This window comes from Anthonomus grandis, chromosome 2 (genome assembly GCF_022605725.1).
Source record: "Anthonomus grandis grandis chromosome 2, icAntGran1.3, whole genome shotgun sequence".
Taxonomy (NCBI): domain Eukaryota; kingdom Metazoa; phylum Arthropoda; class Insecta; order Coleoptera; family Curculionidae; genus Anthonomus; species Anthonomus grandis.
The window spans coordinates 22566337-22588565 of NC_065547.1; the positions used below are offsets into that span (position 1 = coordinate 22566337).

Sequence of the window (22229 nt, forward strand, 5' to 3'; positions counted from 1 at the left end):
CGATATTAAGTGTAAAACGTGGCCATATTTGCGAATTCCATAAATAACTCTGCAGCATGCATATGGTATCTTTTGTATTCTATATTTCTCAATAGCGGTTAAGTGTATTGATTGAGAAGTTTCATTGTTCTAAAGATATCTTGATCTTTTCTATTTCTACAGGTTAAATTATTCTTATTAAAATTTCCTGTTATAGGACAATCTTGCTTGTTGGAAATAAAGGCTAGTTTTCACTATACTTTATTTCAATGGCAACCGAATAACGAAAAAAATATAATCTTAAACAAGATAAAGCAGTGAAAAATACATAACTATAATAACCTCAGCCATTAACATATATACCAAAAACCACAGATATATAGAACACTATCCCAACAATTGTCCTAACAACAGAATACTTGATTATTGCAACAGTAATAAAAACTAAAATTTATATTTTGATTAAATTTTAGATTAAAAAAAAAAGTTACAGGTCCAGCTGCAAGCCTTGGGCATGAAATAAGAACTTTACGTCGAAAAAAGGAATTATCTAGGCAAACTATTGCTCTGTAAGGGTTGTGCGACTGCTTTTAAATTGATAAAGAATTTACGCTCTGTGTAAAAAAAAATCTGTTATGAGTTTCTTCTAGATTAATTGACCCTCTGTCGCCTCTGTTTTTTAATAAGTTTCTCTGATGCATTTGGGAGATGTACTCTGTATAGTATCATCTTTTATCTTCTTAACCTGTATACATTTTTTGGATCTGTGGGGCTCCAGTTTATTACACCAAAATTATAGCCCACCATTGGCGCTAACCATGTTTTGATAACGGAAATTTTAGCAAGTGAGTAGAGGTAAATTTTAAATATTTTCTGCAGCTTTCCTTTTAGATTTTTTTCAGCGTTATTTAGATGGTTTGTGTTCTATATTGCTTGGTTGTTAAGTACTTGTACTTGTCTTGCTGGTTCAACATAAAGCAAACTCATCATTGTTCATGAGCGTGATGTTTTCTGCATCACGCAGATCAGTGCACCATTTCTGCCGTATAACATTTATCCCTAGTGAAGCTTGAGACTAATTCAATCCATCCCTTGAGTTGTTTTTCATTTTTTGCGTTAAGTTTACAATTGAAACGATTTTTTTCATGAACACAATGAGTGCTGAACAGAGCCCAACGTATTTCAATAATCTATTAAGACTAGCGAAAGGTTTACCTTGTTTGTTTGTTTATTATAATTATTATTTATCCATAATTATCTGGACACAATAATGTGATGAAAAACTAGTATTTTGTTTATACTTACGAAACATTGCCCATTACATTCCCCATATTCATGTGGACGTTCAGTTTCTTAAAATTGACAGCAAAAAGTACTAAAGTCTCCCACGCTGTCAAATTTTTATGTTCCGAAGGACTAGGTGTTTCACCTGATGAATCCCCGCTAAAAGCTCTCCCTAGAAATTCAATTTAAAGTAAACATTTAATTTAAAGATTCTTTTTTTAGTACCTATTTCCCGCATTTTATTGTGTTTTTGCGAAACGTGTTCGTCATGGCGATTTTTAGAGTTTCCTAGTAAAGGTGTTGACCTATAATTAAACAACAATTCCGTTCATAATAATTCATTCATATTATGATTTAACTAACTTTTCATATTTATTTGAAGATCCCGGAGAAGTTTTATGAGAAATAACTTCATCTTCCTCACTGTAAGTTGCAGACATACTTAGATCTCCTAAAAACATACGTCGCACAATCGATCTACGATACCATGCTTTTGGAAAGGCTAATATTTCAGTTAGACGTCTCATGTCGTATTTAAATGACGCAGAACCAATATCAATAATTGCTAAAAATAACAATAAATTATCAAAATATATTCTCTTCTAAAAATAACGATTAGCTTACTTGAGAAACGTATGACAGCCCTGCTTTGGTCAGAGCTTTTTATTCCTTTTAAAGTTTCTTGCTTAAAGTTTAACATTCTGGACCTTGATAGATGAAACTTTACAAATTCCACATTAATTGACAAGGAATCCTTTCTTTCGCTAAAAAATAAAATGCTTTAATAAATTACGTTATAGAAAATATTCTAGATAACTAATTTCCATTAGTCCATTGGTACAATAACATACACTATTACTATATGTGATACTACAGTAATCCTATGTACTGTTACAAATAGTAAAAAAGCGCCTGTAATCTATGAAAGCAGCTTCGATTAACAATGTTAATATTCATTATTCTCAGGTATCATATTTACTACCCTAGTTTTAAGGGTGCAGCAATTAAGCATTAAGTAAGTGGGTATTTGATTTAAATGATATTGATGTCTCTGTTGATTATTGTGACCCTGTTTTATATTACGTAAACTATGTATTCCAAATAGTAACTTTAAATCAACAAATTTCCTTACTTGGTTAGTCGAGATTTACAAAAAATAGCTGTAGTTAATAAGAACTTTTTTTTCTCTTTTAAGACTTAATTATAAGTCTTTATGTAATAATTGTTATCAGATATATCTATCAAATGTAAAAACGTTAGTAATTTCCGTATAAAAACATTTAAAAAAATTTAATACCCACAATACTTTTTTGGAATATTCTTAATCTTTAATAAGCATTATCAATAGCTTACCTATCAGATAGCGGCGACCATTGTGCTTCTTTTAAGGCTGATTTTTTGCCACCGTAAGGATGGAAAATATAAACAGAAAAGTCTGATAAACATCCAGTAACACTTAAACCCCCTACTGCTGTTGCTGCTGTATTTGGAGCGCCATCTCCAAATTCACTAAAAAGCGAATTATCATAGAGAAAAACTTATTACAATTCTTAATAGATAAATACCTTGAAAATAATTCGTCTTCCGCTCTTTTCGAGCTAAACACAATATCCAACGATGGTAACTGTAACATACACTCTACCCGAGAAACTGGCAAACAACTAAATCTAAAAGTACTCGGCTGCATATGGAAGTAAACTACCACATCTACAGGGAAACTTGCATAAACATAATTTCCGTAGTTTATATCTTGATCAGATGAAAGCAATGAAGTATCTAAAATAGAAAATCATGAATAACTAAGCTGATGGTCAGTGATATCAAGACCAATCTTTAGTTTTTAGAATAAATTAATTTTTATCAAAGATAAAAAAAATAACTTAAGAGTTCTAAATTTCGAACATATTATGCAAAAATATCTATGAAAGTTGAAAAACTTTAGCCCTAGATAAGATATATTTTGGGCAATACAGGCCGACAGAAATATATGCGCCTGCGAATGGCAGGTAAATATGGCCGCTGCCATACACTGCCATACATTATTATATCTTTTAGAAAGTAAAAGTAAATAAAAAAATATGTTTATTGCGATGAAAAAACTTCTGTTATAATATAAAATATAAAATCTGTTATACCAAATTGGGTATTGTATATATTATTATGCCATGCTTAAATTTAAAAAAAAGAATTAATATACATGGGAGGGAATCCTGCTGAATTGAGCACAATATTTCTCAATCTCGCGTTGCAGTGGGATACTTCCCAAGCCGACTGCGCTGGATAAGAGCAAGCTCTTGGATCTGTTACAGGGGCAAAACCAAAGCCTCTTCCAATGTGACCAATGTAACAAGCTCCTTTGTTACATTGGTCCTTTCGGTGGAAAAAAATCAGCAGCTAGTCCAATGAAGTCAAACGGGAAGATAAACTTCCGGTTTGGCCAAATTATCCTCAGGCTCAAGGCTGAGAATGAAAGTGCAGAAGCGTTGGTTCCCCAAATCGATGCGGTAGAATTGGTAGAAAAGGACAAAAGCCCTATTTTTAAACTAGAGGTAACCAAATGAAGTGTGTCCAGAAAAATCTTCATCATATTAAGGCTACATCGGCCGAAATTAGCAGAAGGTAGGCTGGTGGCACCATCACCATAGAGCTTATACAATAACCCTAGATATACCTATATACAAAGAATTCGCATACGAGGTCTCAATGTGCAAAACTCTGAGGTAATATATGAAACAGACGCAGCCAGGCTAAGGGGTGCACTTATTATGGTCACCGATATTTATAACGATTATCTGCCTCTAACAGAATTTGTAGATAGCGACACTGCTGTGGTGGTAGTCAAGTTGGATTCAAAGGAAAGCAGGAGAGCGTTCCCGTAATGACGGGAAAGTAGGCTGAGGCAATAATGATTGCCTCAGCCTACTTTCCGGGGCACCTAGACGAAGCACCACCTCTGAACATCAAGGGACTAGATAAAAATTATAGATACTATAGAAAGACACTGATTATTGGCCGTGATGCCCACACCCTAGTATGGGAAAGCACGGACACAAATAAAAGAGGTGAGTCACTTCTAGGATATCTGACACTACCATAAGGATTGCAAATGAGTAACTGGAGCATCTGTAACGAGAACTCTATCGAATCTAAGACGCAATCATCGGAAATCCAAAAGCAAATCATGAAAACTTCTCTGTTAGGATCTTAATGACGTCCCAGCCACAGCTGTCCTCTTCTCACGGACACGACTCCGACAGGCACACTGAAGGAGACGAATGTCACTAATACAAAAATGGTCAAAGCGATATGAGAACTTCTTCTTAGCACTCACTTTTCTTACTGCAGATCTGGCACTTCAGATACTAGTACTCAAGTGGCATGGCAACTTGTTCAGCGAAGGGCGACGAAACAGACCATGAAGAAGACAGTGATCTCTGAGAGAGTGGTATGGGGTGTGTATTCTTTCAAACCCTACAAGTCACCGAGACAGATCGCATCTTTCCAGCATTGTTATCAAGAGGAAATGTTATCCTCTCTTGAGAGATTGAGAACATTGGGATATGAGGGCGGTACCGATCATATTCATATCTAAGGGCGGGAACAGGCCTCCGGAATTTCTCAAATCCTACAGGTCAGTTAGTCTATGCTTTAAGTCAAAGAAATTAAAAAATTATTGAACCACTACCTCAGGATGGAGGTAAATAAATGGCATAAAACGATAGATTAATGCCGACACACATGTTTCATTGTTGTAGACTGCCCTCACATTGCTGGGCTGGTTAGCCAATCAGATTAAGAGTACGTCAAATACGTAATTTTACTCAATCGTCATATTGTTTAGATTGAAGGAGACAAAAAAATGAATTGTTTGTTAATTTTGGTAAGGACCACACTCCATAAATTCCTTTGAGACTGAAAAAATTCAGTGTAAATTTTGCAGGTATATTCACTACAGGTTTTACAATGATCAATAATTTCATTATAATACTCTTTGCTTAATACTTGATCTGGAAACTGTCTCAGCTAGAAGAAAGCAGACAAAGACTTGAAAATTCTTTATAGGTTAGTCCATTCACACTTCACAAAATACTTTACAGTACGTTCTCGCAAAACAGCTAAACATGTACCTTTTTACGGGACAAACTATGCCAATAATTCATTTATTTCTCGAACATTAAAACTAAGCAATGAATTACATAGCCTTGATTTCTTTTAATCAGCCTTTTCTGGAAGCTTTATCTGACCTTCATTTATGATCAAGTTGATTGTCAATGTCTTTGTATCCTTTTTTCTCTTTTTTATTTAATTTTATTCTTTGTTATTGGAGCTTGTATTTACTTACTTGCATAATTTTTTAACACGCTAATAAATAAAAGTAATCTTTAGGGTTAATAATAGGAACCATGAAAAAAGAATGGATAGGAAATGATAAACTTATACATAAATTTTAAGTGTTTTAAAACGCAAGTCTGATGCATCCTCGAAACTGTAATTAACTATTTAAATCTGGTATAATTAATCATGGCGCCCATCAGAAAATATTATAATAAAATATCACTAATTTTAAAACGCTATCGGGTAATTATCATGAAAAAGTGTCATTTTAAATAATGTCAGAAAAAAATTAAAGAGATCTTTTAAATTTTTTTTGGAGAGTGCTCCAAGTATGTTGAAGTAAAAAAATGACCAAAATAATGTTTTTTATTATTATGTATTTAATTTTAAACAACTATATCTGATTGTAGCAGCTTAAAACTTATAGATAAATTTAAAAGATTTTCTTCTTACCAGCTGTGCTCAAAGTTTTAGCTGGAATAGGCTCCAAAGTTTGTTCCAAAAATTCTAAAATATGTGGACTGATAATTGTTTCCTCTGGAACACTTTGCAGAGTCATCCACGCAAATAGTGACGCCTTCTTAAATCCTTGTTTTTTGATTGGTAAGTTTGCAAAGTTGGGATTTAGGTAAGATCGGAAGGTGTCATTGGCAGGTGGAGTATACGTGCCAAATTGCAAGTTTTCTAAGCTGAAATTAAAATATGTTGTTTCGCTCCATAATCAAGTAAATGTCACAATAATCAAGTAAATAACATATTTTGGTTCTTATTATAACTGGGTTATAAACTCGATTCTAGGTAAAATATTTAGACGAACTGGAAAACCAGTCAATTAAGAAGCATTTTGATTCGCTGTATTTAAAATTATTAAAAACTTTTACACCTTTAAAATGTTTAAAATTTTTAACGAATTTTATTCCATTTATTAAATCATAATATAATATTGTCGAGACATATATTTTTATAATTAAATAATATATTATCATTTTTATCAAAAGGTAAAAACAGATACTAATTATCCTAAAATAAATAAATTTCAATTAACATCCATTTTCCAGCTCATCACTACTCCTCTACATACATTAAGAACATATCATATTTATAAATGTGAACGTTTGTACGGTTTTCGAGCGTAACGCCTAAACCACAACACTAAATAACCGAAAATGTACATAGTTCTGATTGTTGTCCTCAGAATTACTAAAGATATGGTTTTGTTTACAACAAATATCGATTTTGAAAACAATAATTTAACTGCAGATTCTGCAGAACATGCGAACTACGCAAGTAAAATCGGTAAAGTGGAAGACATGAAATAGTAGATGGCGTCGTAACCACCGTGTCACCTGTCACATTATTGACAAATCCATGGATTTGGATTGGCAACTGTTGTACTGGAGCGAATTTAAGAATTTCTCATTTAGAAATCAGTGTGAGTGTGATATTTGTAGTGTAACTGTCAAGTGCTCTTTGGATGACGGTCTAACGTTACTATTTCTGAAAGATTGGTATGACACCGACAAGGAAAAAGGATGCAAGGAGTAGCGGTCCGAGGAGGTCTCGGAGGAAAAGACAAGGCAAAAAAATAGCTTAATGTTTTTGAAAAAGGCAATAAATTTACCTAATTTCATCATTAATCATAAGATCACAATTTTCCAAAAAAGAAAATAGTTTGGAAGAAGAATTATGGAAGAAACGGAAGTTATTACTAGTATCACTCATTAATTCGTAAGTGACGAAAATGAGCAACCCATTACCGTAGATAAGTTTTAAAAAGAAATAAGTAAAGTAAGTAGTATATTTATGTTTTAGTTTTATTAGCACAACATTATTTTTTAGTTTTATTCTTACTTTATTTAGGAAAGAGTTCTTATGAAGGATACAGCGAGAAATTCAATTCATAAACCCCATACAAAAAAATTAAAGATATTCATAATAAATATAAATAAACATTTCTTGACAAATGACGTTAATGACATTTCAACACACTAATCACACCACCTAATTACGGTGTGCCTGGGTGCGCACACAATGTGGTGTGCATGGCCTAGAATGGCCGCCATGACCAAAAATAACTAGCCGCCATTTTTATAGTTGTTGTGTCCTTTTGATGTCGGTCACTCTGAACATTTTCAGTGTTGCCAACAAAAAATATATTAAATAAACCTAATGAAATTGATGACGCTGACGTTTGACATGTGATCTGTCATGAACTTAAATATAAAAACTAGTGACTCGTACAGTGTCGTGTACTTTCTTCAGTGATAAATAATGAAATCATATTATATATTTTATAAAAACCATAGTTCAAAAATTAACAAAGATGCCTTAATTTTAAAATGCCTTAAATTTATATCCTTAAAATATGATTTTGCAAGAGAATATTGTCCATATTCTACAAAGCTTTCCTATAAGGAATATAGTATTCTTTAGTATTCTTTTTCGCGAAACTGGCAACTAAGTAAATAGAAATTTTAAAACATCTATAACATTTTTTCTAAACCTCTTTCCTGTCCATTCCAGTTCAGTTGTTTAAAACATTTACCTGTAAATCTTCTGTTTCTATCTCTCTTAAATTACTAATTTCCCTTTCTATAACTTTATTTAAATCATAAAGTACTTACATACTTTTTAGTTGTGTGATTTTATGTTGTTCATTCAGCATCTGATCATTTTCATTGACATTGTTTTTAAACCATATTCTAAATTAAAACATATGTGCCAGAGGTTAGTTGAAATGGTTATGATAAAAACCAAATGATAGGGTTTCAATAAACTTTGTTTTTAATATGAAAAATTTAAATGAAGACCATCATTTTTATGATATTAAGATTTGTAAAATACAAAAGTTTATGAGAACAATAAAACACATATTTTAAAGTGCATGCATCTATCCCTGTAACTTAATTGGAACTTAAAAAATAAACTTTAACGAAACTCTGAAACAAGTACAGGAAAAATATCAGAATTAAAGCAACTACCTTAAATTCTTCACTAGATATAACTTTATAGTTTCTATTTCGTTTTTGTAAACATAACCTCCCAAAAACTTTAATTGCTTTGTTTCTCTACAATTGGCACCGCTGAAATTTGTAAGAGTGACCAACATCGAAAGGATACAAGGACGCAAAATAGCGGCCACTTCGTAGTGTTCATTTATTTTTCAATACATTGGCAGTTCCGGTATATTTATTAAGTTCGTGTGCAGACCATAATATACAGCAATAGTGCTCATAACTATCTCGTTCCGCGCCTTAGTCGAATCACTTCATGACGTTTTATGCCCAACATATAAGTTGGCAACACTGACCTGAACCAAAAAAAGTATTAATCTATGACCTGGACTCTCTTCAAAGCTAATAAATCTGTCACCTTTTATTAAATGTGTTAGTTTCTTACCATCTAAATTTAAATAGAATATTTTACTTATTACGATAATATCACACTCACTACGTTCGAAAACATTTATGTCCGATTTAAATATTGCGCCAATATTCCCGACTACACTGCAATGAACTGTCAACTCACTTCCAGCAGCGATGTGGCATCTTATATAATAGTATAATTCCGGAAAATTCGCTGACCTTCCACGTGTCCCCAGAGACGTCGTGTGGTGTGCAACCTGTGTTATTCCGACATGACGGAAAACAGGTGATATTTTCGGCATTGTGATACTGCCCCCTCCTTAAGCTCATTTCATCCCGAAATTATTACAAAGATGCTGTATATCGGCAAAAGGAATAACAATCAACGCTTTTCTCCAGAGAACGATGCTGAGGAGTATAAAAGTACATCAGAACTTGCACACCACTTCCTATATGCTGCGAGTTATCCTCCAGTCCAGGAGTTTGAAAAGGCTTCTCAGATCCTCGGCTTTATTGAGTGCTTGTCCGATTCTGGGGATAGACCAACGCAGTTAATGAATTTCTGTGAACTTCCTACAGAAAATCTCAGTTATTCCTCCAGACATTTCTAAATCCTTAGCCACACAATGTGCCAGACCATACTTAGCTGTAGCAATAAACAGGTCTTGCTGCACTTCACAGGTCACGCCGTATCGACTCTTTCGGCCATTAGAATGATGAATTTATGAATTCATCGAATGTCAAATCCTACTCTGATTCGATTTGCTGCAGCTCAGCATCTTCGTGATTTCCATAATAAGGAGCCACTCGGTTAAAGTGAACGGTTCGAGCTTTACTTCCGACCGCTTTTGTATTCTGTAAAGAACATCGTTGATGGCTTCTAGCGCTTTGTACGGCTTATCCCAGGATTTTCGGTGACAAACCCTTTCGTTACGATCATAGAGCCCAACCAAGTCACCGTTGTTGTACATTTGGTCTTTGGAATTAATATTATATACGGCCTTTATCCGATCGCTGGCATTTTAAAAAGAAATGAGCACGTAATTATGAATGATATCCATTCTTCTACGCAGCTCACTGACGTAGCCCTTCCCGAGAACATCGGTTCTTGGACAATCAAACTTCAGATCGCATGGGAGATGAAGATTCTCTTCTCATAACTATTTAATTCGGAGGCTCGTCTGTGCTTTCATTGCAGTATTCTCGTTTTTTTTATTCCTAGTGGCTTACAGATGTTTTGGAACAAGCTAGAATCAAAATTTCGTCCTTGGTCTGAATGTAGCTCCCAAGAAGACCAGATTGGCAGATCCATGCTTAATTAAGACGTAGGCGATAGTGGAGTATCAAGAACTATCAACGTTGTACGCGTCAACGTACGTAACGCGTCAAAGCCTTCTGCTTTCTCTGCGGCATTACTTTTCGCAATATAACGAATTTTTTGCACCAGTCGCTTACCAGTCTGCCTTGCTGTTGACCCAGTAAAACATTTTTTTCACTTCATCCATAGTCTTTGTGACTTCAAGATATGATTAAAACCATTGAAGATTGTGAATGAATCATGATTTCTTCAACCCTTCCCTTTTCCAACTTCGAAATCAGACATTTAGGCAGAACGATTTTCCTTCTTTCCTCTTTGCCGCCGTGGTTAACTATTTTCATGATTAACATCTTCCAAAATTAGGGAGTTCCATTGTGAACTTAGAAACTTCTTCTTAACTTGGATTCTCCTCTTCCTTATCCAGGTTAGGACTATCTAATAATGCTTGCAGTGCTCTGCACAGATTCTTCTTAATAGGGCATCTGCATTCCCTTGGTGTATTTCTGCTCGGTGTTCAGTGTCAATGTTAAACCCCTGTAGCCTCTCTATCTATCTTTTAAAGCAAAACAATTTTAAAGCTGCATGGTCCATTAGTAGCAGGAATTGTGTCCCATAGAGGTACTTGTGCTCCATCGTTTTGACAATAGCTAGTAACTCTCGGCGAGTGACGCAATAGTTTCGCTCTGGCTTAAACATCGTCCCACTAAAATAGCCAATGACTTTTTCTTTCTGACCATCCTGGATTTGGGACAGCACAGCTCTTATCGTGGGTAGTCTCGGTATCCCGTACAAATTATCCTTCGAGTAGGGGATAGCTTAGGCTAGGTGCGCTTGTCAGAGCCTCTTTTAGGTGATCAAAAGCTTCCTTACATTCTTGGGACTATGACCATTGAAATTTTCATTCTTCTTCTGCCAGCCTGGTCAATGGTTTTGCGATGTTGGCAAATCCTTTCGTAACCTCAAGAACACTTCTAGATTTTTCATGTGGCCATCAAATGATTTAGCTACCACAATAATGTCATAGAGGTAATCCAGGTACGTCTTCCAGGAGTGTGCCATTAATATCGTTTTTATTGGCCTTAGATCATTAAAAGGATATAAGTAACATACCGTGGAACTATGGACAGTTTGTTTGCTTGCAACATTTTTGAAGATGCCAAATGCTTATGTAGAAATTGTAAGAAAACACTTTATTATATCCTACAAATTTGTCAGATGTGAGAATAAAACAATACTAGTGTTCCTTCTTAATAAAATATCAAACATTTTTTTAAAATAAACTGCGATAAAATAGTCTTTAATAAAGTCGATTTTCAACGTTAATTGAATGCAGATAATGTAATTTAAAGAAAAGGGTAATTCGATCCAATTGTTAATGCCATTGACACAAAGAATCACTACCAATGACCTCGTTAAAAAATATTTACATGATAACTATTTAATAATAGTAGAGTATGCTTTAAATATAAGTAATATTACCGTTTATGAACTATTTATGTGATTTTTTAACGCCCTTCATTAGAGCAAACTTAATGAGAAGCATTTTTCTGTAAATTAAATATTTAATAGATTTCTTGATAACTCATGTTTTAAGATACACATTTTTAAAATTTTTTGCATAATTTTATTGTATTATAATGTAACAAATATCAGTTTTACATCAGGTTAAGTTTATTAATAGTTAAGTATTTTCAAAAAAGTATTTAGATTTAAAAATATATTCTTATTTTACTTCGTATTTAACATTCACGAGTTTTTATTTAAGTTTATTTCTAAAATCTCGTATTCTACGTTTATGAAGACGGTTTCCCATGATGTGATATTATGAAAGTAGTAATATTTCCTCGTGAAAATATCAGATTTAATTGCCCTTTTTCCATGCTGGGGTATAAACGGCACAAGTTTTTACCATCGAGACAGTTACAAAAACCCTCCAATGAGAAACTAAATAAAAAACATAAAACTTCACAAATGCCGAGGGTGAACACAAACCGTTTGACTTTGACAAGATGAAATTTCACTTATATTTGCGGTGTTGCCATGCCACATATTTTAGGAGCATTAGAAATAAAAATGTTAACAATTTTTTTTTGGATAAAAGATTTTATATTTACTCTTGAAATAGATTATACAGTGCGGCTCTTAAGTGTCTCCCCCTTCTTATCTTTAAGCGTTTATATAAAAACTTGAAATTTGGCACACATTAAAAAAACGACTTTTTGATCCCTAGCTCATTTTGCAAAACTGCAAAATGCGGCAGGATGCCATTTTAAAAAAATAAAATTAAATAGACACGGGAATCATACGATATGTTGTTTGAAAGCTCCCACTGAATGCTTTATGGTTATAGAATATTAACTCAAAAAATTCATCCATTATCCCAAAGATGCTGGTCATACACTTTTATAAAAGGTAAAAACACAAATGTATTTGTGATGCTCTAGATTTCGTGTTTTTACCTTTTATAAAAGTACAGAATATTAAGTCGTTACTCCTACCCAGAGCCCCAATGATGTGTGCCAAATTTCAAATTTTTATATAAACGCATTCAGAAGATAAGAGGGGGGGAGCAATTAAGAGCCGCATTGTATGTAAGTATTTTCTACATTTTATTTTTATTCCAAAATTTATAATATCTGTTAATATATAGCTAAAAATTTTCTCTTTTGGAAATATGTGTAAACTTGACGACAGAGAATCGGTAAATACGTTTGTAAACAACACTCCCTTACCCCTGAGCACATGTTGAACTCAAACAAAGTTGTTGTTTACTGATTCAAGTTTGTTAACGTTCTAAACTATTGGCGGTTTAAAAGTAGCAGCGGTATTGCACAATGCGAATGACATCACGGTAATATGCCATAATTCAGGACGCACCGTGAAAACCGCCTTTTCCCGATCTTGTCAACTCTACTTGCCAGTATCAAAAACGTCTCGATACCTATGGACTAAATGCCTCAGCCTCCTTCTTTAGTCCGGCCTTAGGTCGGTTCCCGACGATGATATTATCGACTATTATTGACGATATTTCCAATATCGTTATAAATCATTCAGTAATTCACTATAGATATCTTAAAATCTTAATGAAGTTAAACTCAGCTATTGTAAAATTTGTAAAAGCTCCGAGTGGTTGACAGTGTCAACCACAACCAGGTGACAACACCTTGGCCAAATGAACGAAAACTCAAAGAATTTTTCACCTTTGTCCGTTAAATAATATAATGTTCCGATTAAACTTAGTCGATAATCGTTCTTTGAATTAAGAATTTTTTACAGGTGGGAATTTTGTGATTAATTAAAAATAATAGGCAATTCTATTATCAAACAAATACACACACAATTGTTGAAGGAATCAAAGAATCAGAAGAAACTTTTTTTAATTAGTAAAAAAAGGTATCTACCTTGCAGTCGGAGAATGTCCATAGTTAGGATTAGTTATCCCATGCATGGAAGAGGAACCTTTTAATTCTGAATTTAAGCTATGAGATTTGAATTCCGCTTGACTTTCTTGTCTTTTGAACGCCATGTCAATCCTGGATTGTTCAGAATCGCTGTACGGAACGTTAGTTGATGTTGCTGAAGCAAATACTTTGTCGAAGTCGTCAGAAGGAGTATCTTCCACAATGACCTAACACACAAAAATGACATGTATTAAAAAAACAAAAATAACTACTTTTAATGATGTACCTTTGACTGATATTGTAATTTGACATCCATGCCAGGTATATGAAATATAGTTAAATCTACTAAAGTATTATGAGGAGTGCTTCTAAGTTTCGATGAGCTACTTTGAGAGGTTAATTTGTCTTTGTTTTTTCTTACAGCATCCGGGCTTGAGTTAGTGGAATATTCTAAAAGGCCTGCAGCGGAACAAGATCTGTCTTTTCTCATTCGACTCCTAAAGTCCAAAGAAAAAACGTATTAAAAAATTATTAAAACGCTTGTTATGATTTCACTTACATTTTGATTTCTTCCTCTTTATGATCTTTGGTATGAAGAACACATTTACCGCTATTTATAAATACTTTAACATCCAGCTCTAGATCAACATTTGGCTCTGTACACTTTTGGGGTCCAGTTGTTTGAGATACGTTTGCACTTGCCGTTTGAACTGGGCTTGAGGTCAAAACTTGGTCCAGATTGAAGTTGTCCATTAACAAAGACCTATAATAGTTACAAGAGGTCAAATAAGTCTTTCTTTTTTTTAATTTTCTTTAATTCTAGTAATGTGATATAATTAAAATTTTAAGTACCTTCAGCTTTTAAATTAAGAAATATAAATATATAAAAAATTATTTGTTTAGAAATAGATCGAACAATTGTTGATAAATAATAACATTACATTTTAGAGATTGGTTAACGTTTCAAGTTTTGAGGATTCAAAGAGGTTTATAAATTTGTCCAAATGATGTCATTCATCGAGGCGTCTTTAGAATCACCAAATTAATTTTAATACTGTTTCTTACCCTTCTCCAAATTCGTAAGATGCGGGAAGTTTCTTCCTTAGGGTGACCTTTTCTCCGTCTATGTCGAGTTGGTCAACCCAATTTAGCTCAGTTTCTGGCAGACTTATTTCTGAACTTGCACTAGGTAGAGATTTTTGCCTAAAATAGCAATTTAAAAATAATTTTAGATCTTAATATAGCACGTTAATATACCCTACATTTTGACAAATATATCAACGAATAAAAAGTCAAATAATCAGCAATCGTTTTCGAAACGTTATATTTAAGTAACGAATTTTCAACTAAATTTTACAATACTATATCTGCGAATTATGTAATAAAAATTTAGTTTAATTCTTAAATTAAATCTAATTAAAGCTTTTGATACAATTTATGTATGGAAGTTACCAAGATATTTCTTTCCATATGTTTAGGTTATCTACATCTGTTCGAAGAACGACAGCATTCCTTAGGTGGCTAACACTCCTAAGGACTAAGCCTCCACGATATGAGGGTAGAAAGCGGCTTGTTACTAATCTGAGAAGTGATTTTTACAGAAAGTGTGCTGAATCTACACGCCTCTACAGACAGTCTAACTATGCCCACTAAGCTGTATATGTAAAGCAAAAGATTTATTGGATTGATTAAGATATTCTTTTATTCTTATTTCAAGTTTGGGTATTGTTTTTTCAATATAGGTGGATGTACAGTTGAGGTACCTATGGTGGTAAATTCCACTAAGATCGGTATAGGGAATTTTTGTTTGGTATTTATTAAATGCATGCCAGGTGTATTATAAGATTTTAAAGAAATGTTGATGTTTGCTATATAGTCAGTAAATATTTTGAAAATTTGGACGAAAATGGGATCTATAAAAAAAACGCAAGTGTTATTTATTAAATTATTGTTTAAAGAGTTTTTATTTATTTCAGGGTATGCAAATAGAACTTGACTTCTAGACCAATATTTTGAGATTATGTTGTCAACAATCTTTGGATTATAGCCATTATTAACTGCTAATTGTTTGATAGTGTTGAAAAGATGAGTAAAATAGCTTTAAAATTACTCCATACACTAAATAAAATTATGCTTTAGACCATCAAGCAACGTTGGCTGGGCCGCACATGTTCCGAGGGTATCATTAAGAATAGCTTTAAGAAAAAAGCTATAAAAATAAGGAATATCAATAGGTTTGTGACCAAACTGATACGACATCTGAAACTAAACATCCACTGACTGTTACCGTAGTAGAAAAGTTTAGGAAAGATATCTATGAAACAATAAAGCCTTTGCGACACGACGCTCTAGCTCTGAGAAACTTTTGAGCCTACTACAGAGAAATTTAGGTTATCGAGCAAGAAAGCGCCAAAACAATCGGATCACGGCAGAAGAAGTTAAAAGTGCCTTAGCGGGTATTAAAAACTATTCTGCAACTGGTGTGGATGGTATTAACAGCATCTGGTGGAAAAAATTTCCCAGTAACCATCCACACTTGACACCAAAACTCAGTGATTGCAAAGAAAGCTTTCTAATTGACAGATGAATACATCTATCCAACTCAACCGAACCCAAGATTTAATCAAAAATAAGCGCAACCTAAGTATAGGCTGAAGTACTATAAAAAGGGTTTTAACATAACATCACATGAATCATTATTACATCTGCTTAAAGATCTTACAACTTCCTATTCTCATATTATCTATCGAAAGATTTATGACACTCTGGCAATCAAAATTCACAGGAGCAACATCAGGAGCTCAAAAAGTCATCGCAAAGCCTATATAGGCATTCAAGAGAGATGTTTTCCAAATAGACTAGACATCTAGGCGTGGAGTTTAGCTTAGACAAATTCGCAAAGCTTACACTAGATAAGGGAAGATATGGGAACAACTTAGTAGACAAACAACTCGCTAATTACGCATTCCTTCCCGAAATTACGGAACACATTGAGGAAAACAGGCGTCACTACGTTGAGAAACACACTCAAAAAAAAAAACACTCAGAAGCAAATACAATAACGATAACGTAAAATATGAGAATCCGAGTTGGAATAAATAAACCCACTAACATGCTAGCACTGTTAGTATTGTTTTACTCCTTTGGAGTGATTAAATAGTCTAGAGAGGAACTGTGACAGTTGGACATTAGTACACTCAAAGCTTACACCGTAGCTTGTATCATAGTTCATCGGTATCCTGTATTTACATAGCACGTCAACAATGAGGTCGTGTCCTTTTAGGCCTGAAGTATATGCACGATCGTGTTTAGGATGACACGTTCTGGTCTGCTGGTCGCCAATAGTGCGGAACTGGATGTGTACTGACTAATGCAATTTGTGGATGAGCAGTAAATCACCAACGGAGCATACTACTAGAGTCTGGATGAAACACCGGTTTTGGTATTTGCTTCAGGCGACATGGAGGCGGTTGTGAAGAACAATAACTGCCGAATTTATTCGAATTACGCTCTTCATAATGCATATGCTACGGCTAATGTAATAAAGTTGTTATTATATATATTCTCCGGTTAATATATATGTGGTCACCAAAGGCAGTGGTACATTTGAAAAATATTAACACATTTATTACTTTTACCGGTCTCATTCTACATATTTTCCAAAGGGTATTGAGTTGGGTTGGGACATTATATACAATATTCGGATTAATTACATTAGACGTTTTTAATAGAGCAATGAATAAAAAAATACATTAACTTAAAGGTTTATTACTAAGGCTACCTATCACTTATTTACATTTGGTATAATATACCGGGTGGTGCGTCGCCGAGCGGAACATAGGAAATTCCATGTAAATTTTAAGGGGGTCAATTATTGGCTTCCCTGTACATTTTACAGAAAAAATGTAATATAACTTTTTGAAAAGACCAATCTGGCAAACCCTCGTGCAAAGTTTTTTAATTGCAAAATTACCAAATTTTCGGTTCAGGTAAAACCAGACACCAGATACATTCAAAGTAAGACATGTTAACATTACTTTTTTATCTGTTTCCCGCATAATGCCACTTAATTATGGCTATTTTTTCGTCGATTGAATAATTCATACTTGTTTTCAAATATCGACTGTCACTGATTTATTGACACTTTTCCTCACGTCAGTGGCAATATTCATTTTACTGGTGCCCGTTTGGTACGACAAGGAAAAATAGGTCAAAATAATAAATTAATATAAATACATTAATAGTAAATTCTTCGGCAACCTCAGATAGCGATAAAAATACTGAAGGTGATAACTGAAATTCATTTCTACTGTACAATCGTTTTCATCTCCTATTTTTGGTTCCCAGAATGAACAAACCTTGATTAGTTTTTTCCACAACTACGGCTAAAATGTTTCTAGGTGTTAAACGCGATCTACCTCCGGTATGTTTAATAAAACATTGTCACCTGCATTAACTGGTGGATATTTGCCTCGTGACTTTGATTGATTTAAGTTGACGTTGAGGATTTATTACCACAAAGCAAGCACAATGGTAAATCTAAATCAGTTTCACACTCCATATGAATTGATTCATTGCATTTTGTTCGGACTACGAGTGTACCCTCAACTTTATTTCATTCAAAGTTCAGTCCTACTGACGCCATCTATCGGACGGCGTTTGTAACGCGCCACTTACCTTGAGACCACAGCGCCCCTGACGGGACGCCTCGACTCTTCTTCTGTCAAGAACGACAAGCAAGCAACCATATAAATTAAAATTTTGTTAATTTAAAAATTAAACTGACCAAAGTGTTCATTGTTCATCGTTTAAAATACAGAACAATTACCCAAAGCGAAGCAAGGAGGCATTGTTCAACCCATTTGATCCCTCGACCGGATGAAGCCATTACCCAGTGCTGGCTCAGCAACAAGAAAATTCTTGTGAATTGTAATTTGAAAGGATTTGCAGCCCAATATCGAAGGAAATAAAGCTTAAAAGTTCCCATTATCTTCCTGAGGGCATTCACCTGTTGCCTTTTTTCTTTTCAATATTTTCACAATAAAAAAGTGGAAAACTATTTCCATGCTTATCAGCGCTCGGGAGATGATGCTTGATGGTTTCACGGGTAAGTTTTTGCATTGCATTTGTCTGGGTTGGTTTAAATAAAGTTTTATTGTTGTGTTTTTATTTCGCCCTATTTAAAGGTCAAATATTGATTATATTTATGTGTTTTTAAAAAAGTAAATAAAATTAAAAATCTTTATGCAAGGTAAGTTCTGTGCACAAGCCCTATTGTAGTATTGTACATCATTTGTATTTTGATTTAGAGAGGTCATACGTACTGTATTACTGCACAGATTATAATTCGTATGCATTTATTATTTTCTATTTGGTTGCTTGTTTTTTAAACATATTGTACTGTACAGAGTGACAGATTTTTTATGTACTGAACATAAGGTGTAGATATCGCCTATTTTATGAGTCATTTTTGTCCTGTACTGCTCGCTCCTGTACAGATTATTTAGTTTTGATTGGGAGAGTAGCAAGTTCATTCTTTATAACTCGAACTGCACACTGTGTTGCAGATCATTTTATTTGTTGTATTGCACATTGCGTTGCAAATTATTTATGTTTTGTACTGTACACCATAGTGCAGATTATTAGATTTATAACTTGTACTGCACACTACGTTGCAGATTATTTATATCTTTGTGTACTGCATACTGTACTGCAGATTATTAAAATTATATTTCTTTGTCGAGCTGCATACTGTAGTGCAGACCATTTAGTTGAACCACACAGTGTAGTGTGGACATTCTAGATTTGTAATACACAATTTAGATTCAATCATTTATATTAAAAGTTTTAATGTATTGCACATTTAAAGGCTAATCAAAATATTTATATTTTATAATAGTGTATTGCACATTATAAGGCAGGCTTTATTAATTTGTTTCATTGTACATAAAGTACAAATTATTTGTTGGTGTGACACATAAAGGTGAAAATTTTGGTAAATTTATATATTGAGCCGCCTACTATTTTATGTGATAATTACAGATTATCTTATTTAATTTCAGTTTTACATTTTGTCTTACATTAAACAGGTATTTTTATTTTTCATGTACAGGGTTTAACTATTAATGCACCTGATTTTAACTCAAATTTAAACAAATCTTTTATTATTTAAAATGGCAGAAGAAATAGATCATATTAGTGAAATTAAAAGGCTTAATATAACTAGAGGCCAAATTAAGGCTGAATTGACTCGTTTTGAGAATTTTTTAAACAAACAACCACAGAACCCTGTTTCAAAAATTAAAAGTCGTTTAGAGATAATTTCTCCCAAGCTTATTGAAGAGTTTAAAGTGGTGAAAAGAGTTTAAAAGGTGAAATTGAGTCTCATTACATCTTGGGCAACATTGTCCATGATGAGAATAAATGGGCCACAGAAAGGGAAAATTTTGAAACCCAATTTTTTGATTGTGTATCTTCTGCTCAGGATTTAATACAGGGGCAAACTTTAAATAATTCAATGTGGCCACCTGCCAATGCTAATGATTTTGCTCCAAGTCCAGAAAATAATATTTTTGTTGAGCCCATCGCTAATCTTCCAAAGCTAAATTTATTTAAATTTTCTGGGGATTTCGGGGATTGGCGTCGATTTAAAGACACTTTTGATGCTTTGGTGCATTCTAAGCCCAGAAGCAAAATTGAGAAATTTCACTATTTGATTGATTGTTTAGTGGGGGAAGCTGCTAATGTAATTGCTTCTTTACAGATAACTGAAAATAATTATGACACAGCTTTAGAGCTTTTAGAAAATCGTTATGAAAATAGTAAAATTATAACAAATTTTCATATTAAAGAAATTTTAAATTTACCTAATGTACCTAGGGAAAATTCAAAGGACCTTAGATGTTTCTTGGATAATTTTCTAAAAAATTATAGATCTTTGGAACTATTAGATGAGTCTGTTAAACATTGGGATTTGATTTTGATCTATTTACTGACTGAAAAAATTGATTTTCAATCTCGTCGTGAGTGGGAAACTTATAGTAAAGATATCATAAAGCCCACTATTGAAGACTTTAAAAAATTTCTGACTAAACGTTGTGAAATTCTAGAAGCAGTGCAATCAATATCTTATCATAATAATAACCCCAGCAATTTTAATAAAACAGCATCTAGCAATAGTTTCAAACACAAAATGAATGAATCCAAGAGAGTTAATTTGGTGTCAGAATTGATTTGTCCTTTGTGTAAGGGAAATCATTTCCTGTTCAAATGTCATATATTTAGAGACATGTCTGTTAATGATCGATTTGAAAAGGCAAAATCATTAAATATTTGTATTTGCTGTCTAAAATCAGGCAATCATAAAGCTTCAAATTGCACTACTTTTTCCTGTAGATTTTGTCACAAAAAGCATAACTCTTTGTTGCATTTTTTTGGCAAGCAAAATAATGAGGTATCACGCCAACATGAAACTGTTTCACAGGCATCAAAAAATGCAGAATTAAATTCTATTTCCCCTAAAGTCAATTGTATTCAAACTGAGAATTTTACTGAAAATACTTCTGATCTAAACACTAATATTGTTCAGCCAATTTCCTTGTTTGCCAGGGAAAATTTTGTCTTGCTATCTACAGCAATTGTTCATGCTTTTGATAAAGATAACAGACCTATAAAATGTCGCATATTTTTGGACTCAGGCTCCCAATCTAATTTGATAACCAAAGAATTTGCAGATATTTTATCATTGCCCTATCAAAATATTAATCTTCCTCTAATAGGAATTGGTCAAGTTTCCACCAATATAAATAAAAGAATCAAAGTTAAAATTTCTTCTTTGTATAATAATTATTCGACCAGACTTTCCTGTTTGGTAATAGATAAAATCTCTGAGTACTATCCACAAATACCCTTTAATATTTCAGATTTGCATATTCCAAAAAACATCATTCTGGCTGATCCTGATTTTAATTCCCCTCAAAAAATTGACATGCTTATTGGTGCAAGCATTTTTTATGATTTGCTATCTGTAGGACAAATAAAATTAGGTAGGAATTTACCTGTTTTGCAAAAATCTTTATTTGGGTATCTTGTCAGTGGAAATTTGCAAATGCAAAAGAAAAATCATCTTGCTTCTCAGAGTATGTTATCTACTATTGATTTGGCTAAACAGTTGGAAAGGTTTTGGTCTGTCGAGGAGATTCATTTAAATAAGCCTGTACTCACCCAAGAAGAAGCAGAAGTTGAAAGGCATTTTTTAGATAATACAACAAGAGATGTTGCAGGGCGTTTTGTAGTAAAATTACCTCTAAAGGATAATTATACCGATTTAGGTGAAACTAGAGGTATAGCTTTACCTACTTTGTATTCTGTTGAGAGAAAACTTTCAAAAAATTCCCAGATGTGTGAAATGTATACTTCATTCATGAGAGAATATGAAACTTTGACTCACATGTCTGAAGTCGAGTACAATGTTGGAAACGATTTATGTTTCTATTTGCCTCATCATTGTGTTGAGAAGGCTGAAAGCACCACTACTAAATTGCGTGT

At 33.4% G+C, this 22229-nt stretch overlaps 1 protein-coding gene across 7 annotated transcripts in view; it reads right to left on the bottom strand.

Annotated features, from left to right (window-relative positions):
• The window catches only part of LOC126750147 (transmembrane protein KIAA1109), a 234885-nt gene that overhangs the window by 25999 nt on the left and 186657 nt on the right, over nucleotides 1-22229 (bottom strand). For all 7 annotated transcript variants that reach the window (XM_050459660.1, XM_050459664.1, XM_050459662.1 and 4 more), the window contains 11 exons: nucleotides 14748-14885; nucleotides 14242-14445; nucleotides 13969-14179; nucleotides 13683-13909; nucleotides 6052-6287; nucleotides 2829-3039; nucleotides 2617-2772; nucleotides 1888-2027; nucleotides 1627-1828; nucleotides 1489-1568; nucleotides 1285-1435 (listed from right to left, as the gene is read on the bottom strand). In XM_050459660.1, coding sequence (XP_050315617.1) covers nucleotides 1285-1435; nucleotides 1489-1568; nucleotides 1627-1828; nucleotides 1888-2027; nucleotides 2617-2772; nucleotides 2829-3039; nucleotides 6052-6287; nucleotides 13683-13909; nucleotides 13969-14179; nucleotides 14242-14445; nucleotides 14748-14885 — 1956 coding nt within the window. The remainder of the gene's footprint in view (nucleotides 1-1284; nucleotides 1436-1488; nucleotides 1569-1626; nucleotides 1829-1887; nucleotides 2028-2616; nucleotides 2773-2828; nucleotides 3040-6051; nucleotides 6288-13682; nucleotides 13910-13968; nucleotides 14180-14241; nucleotides 14446-14747; nucleotides 14886-22229) is intronic.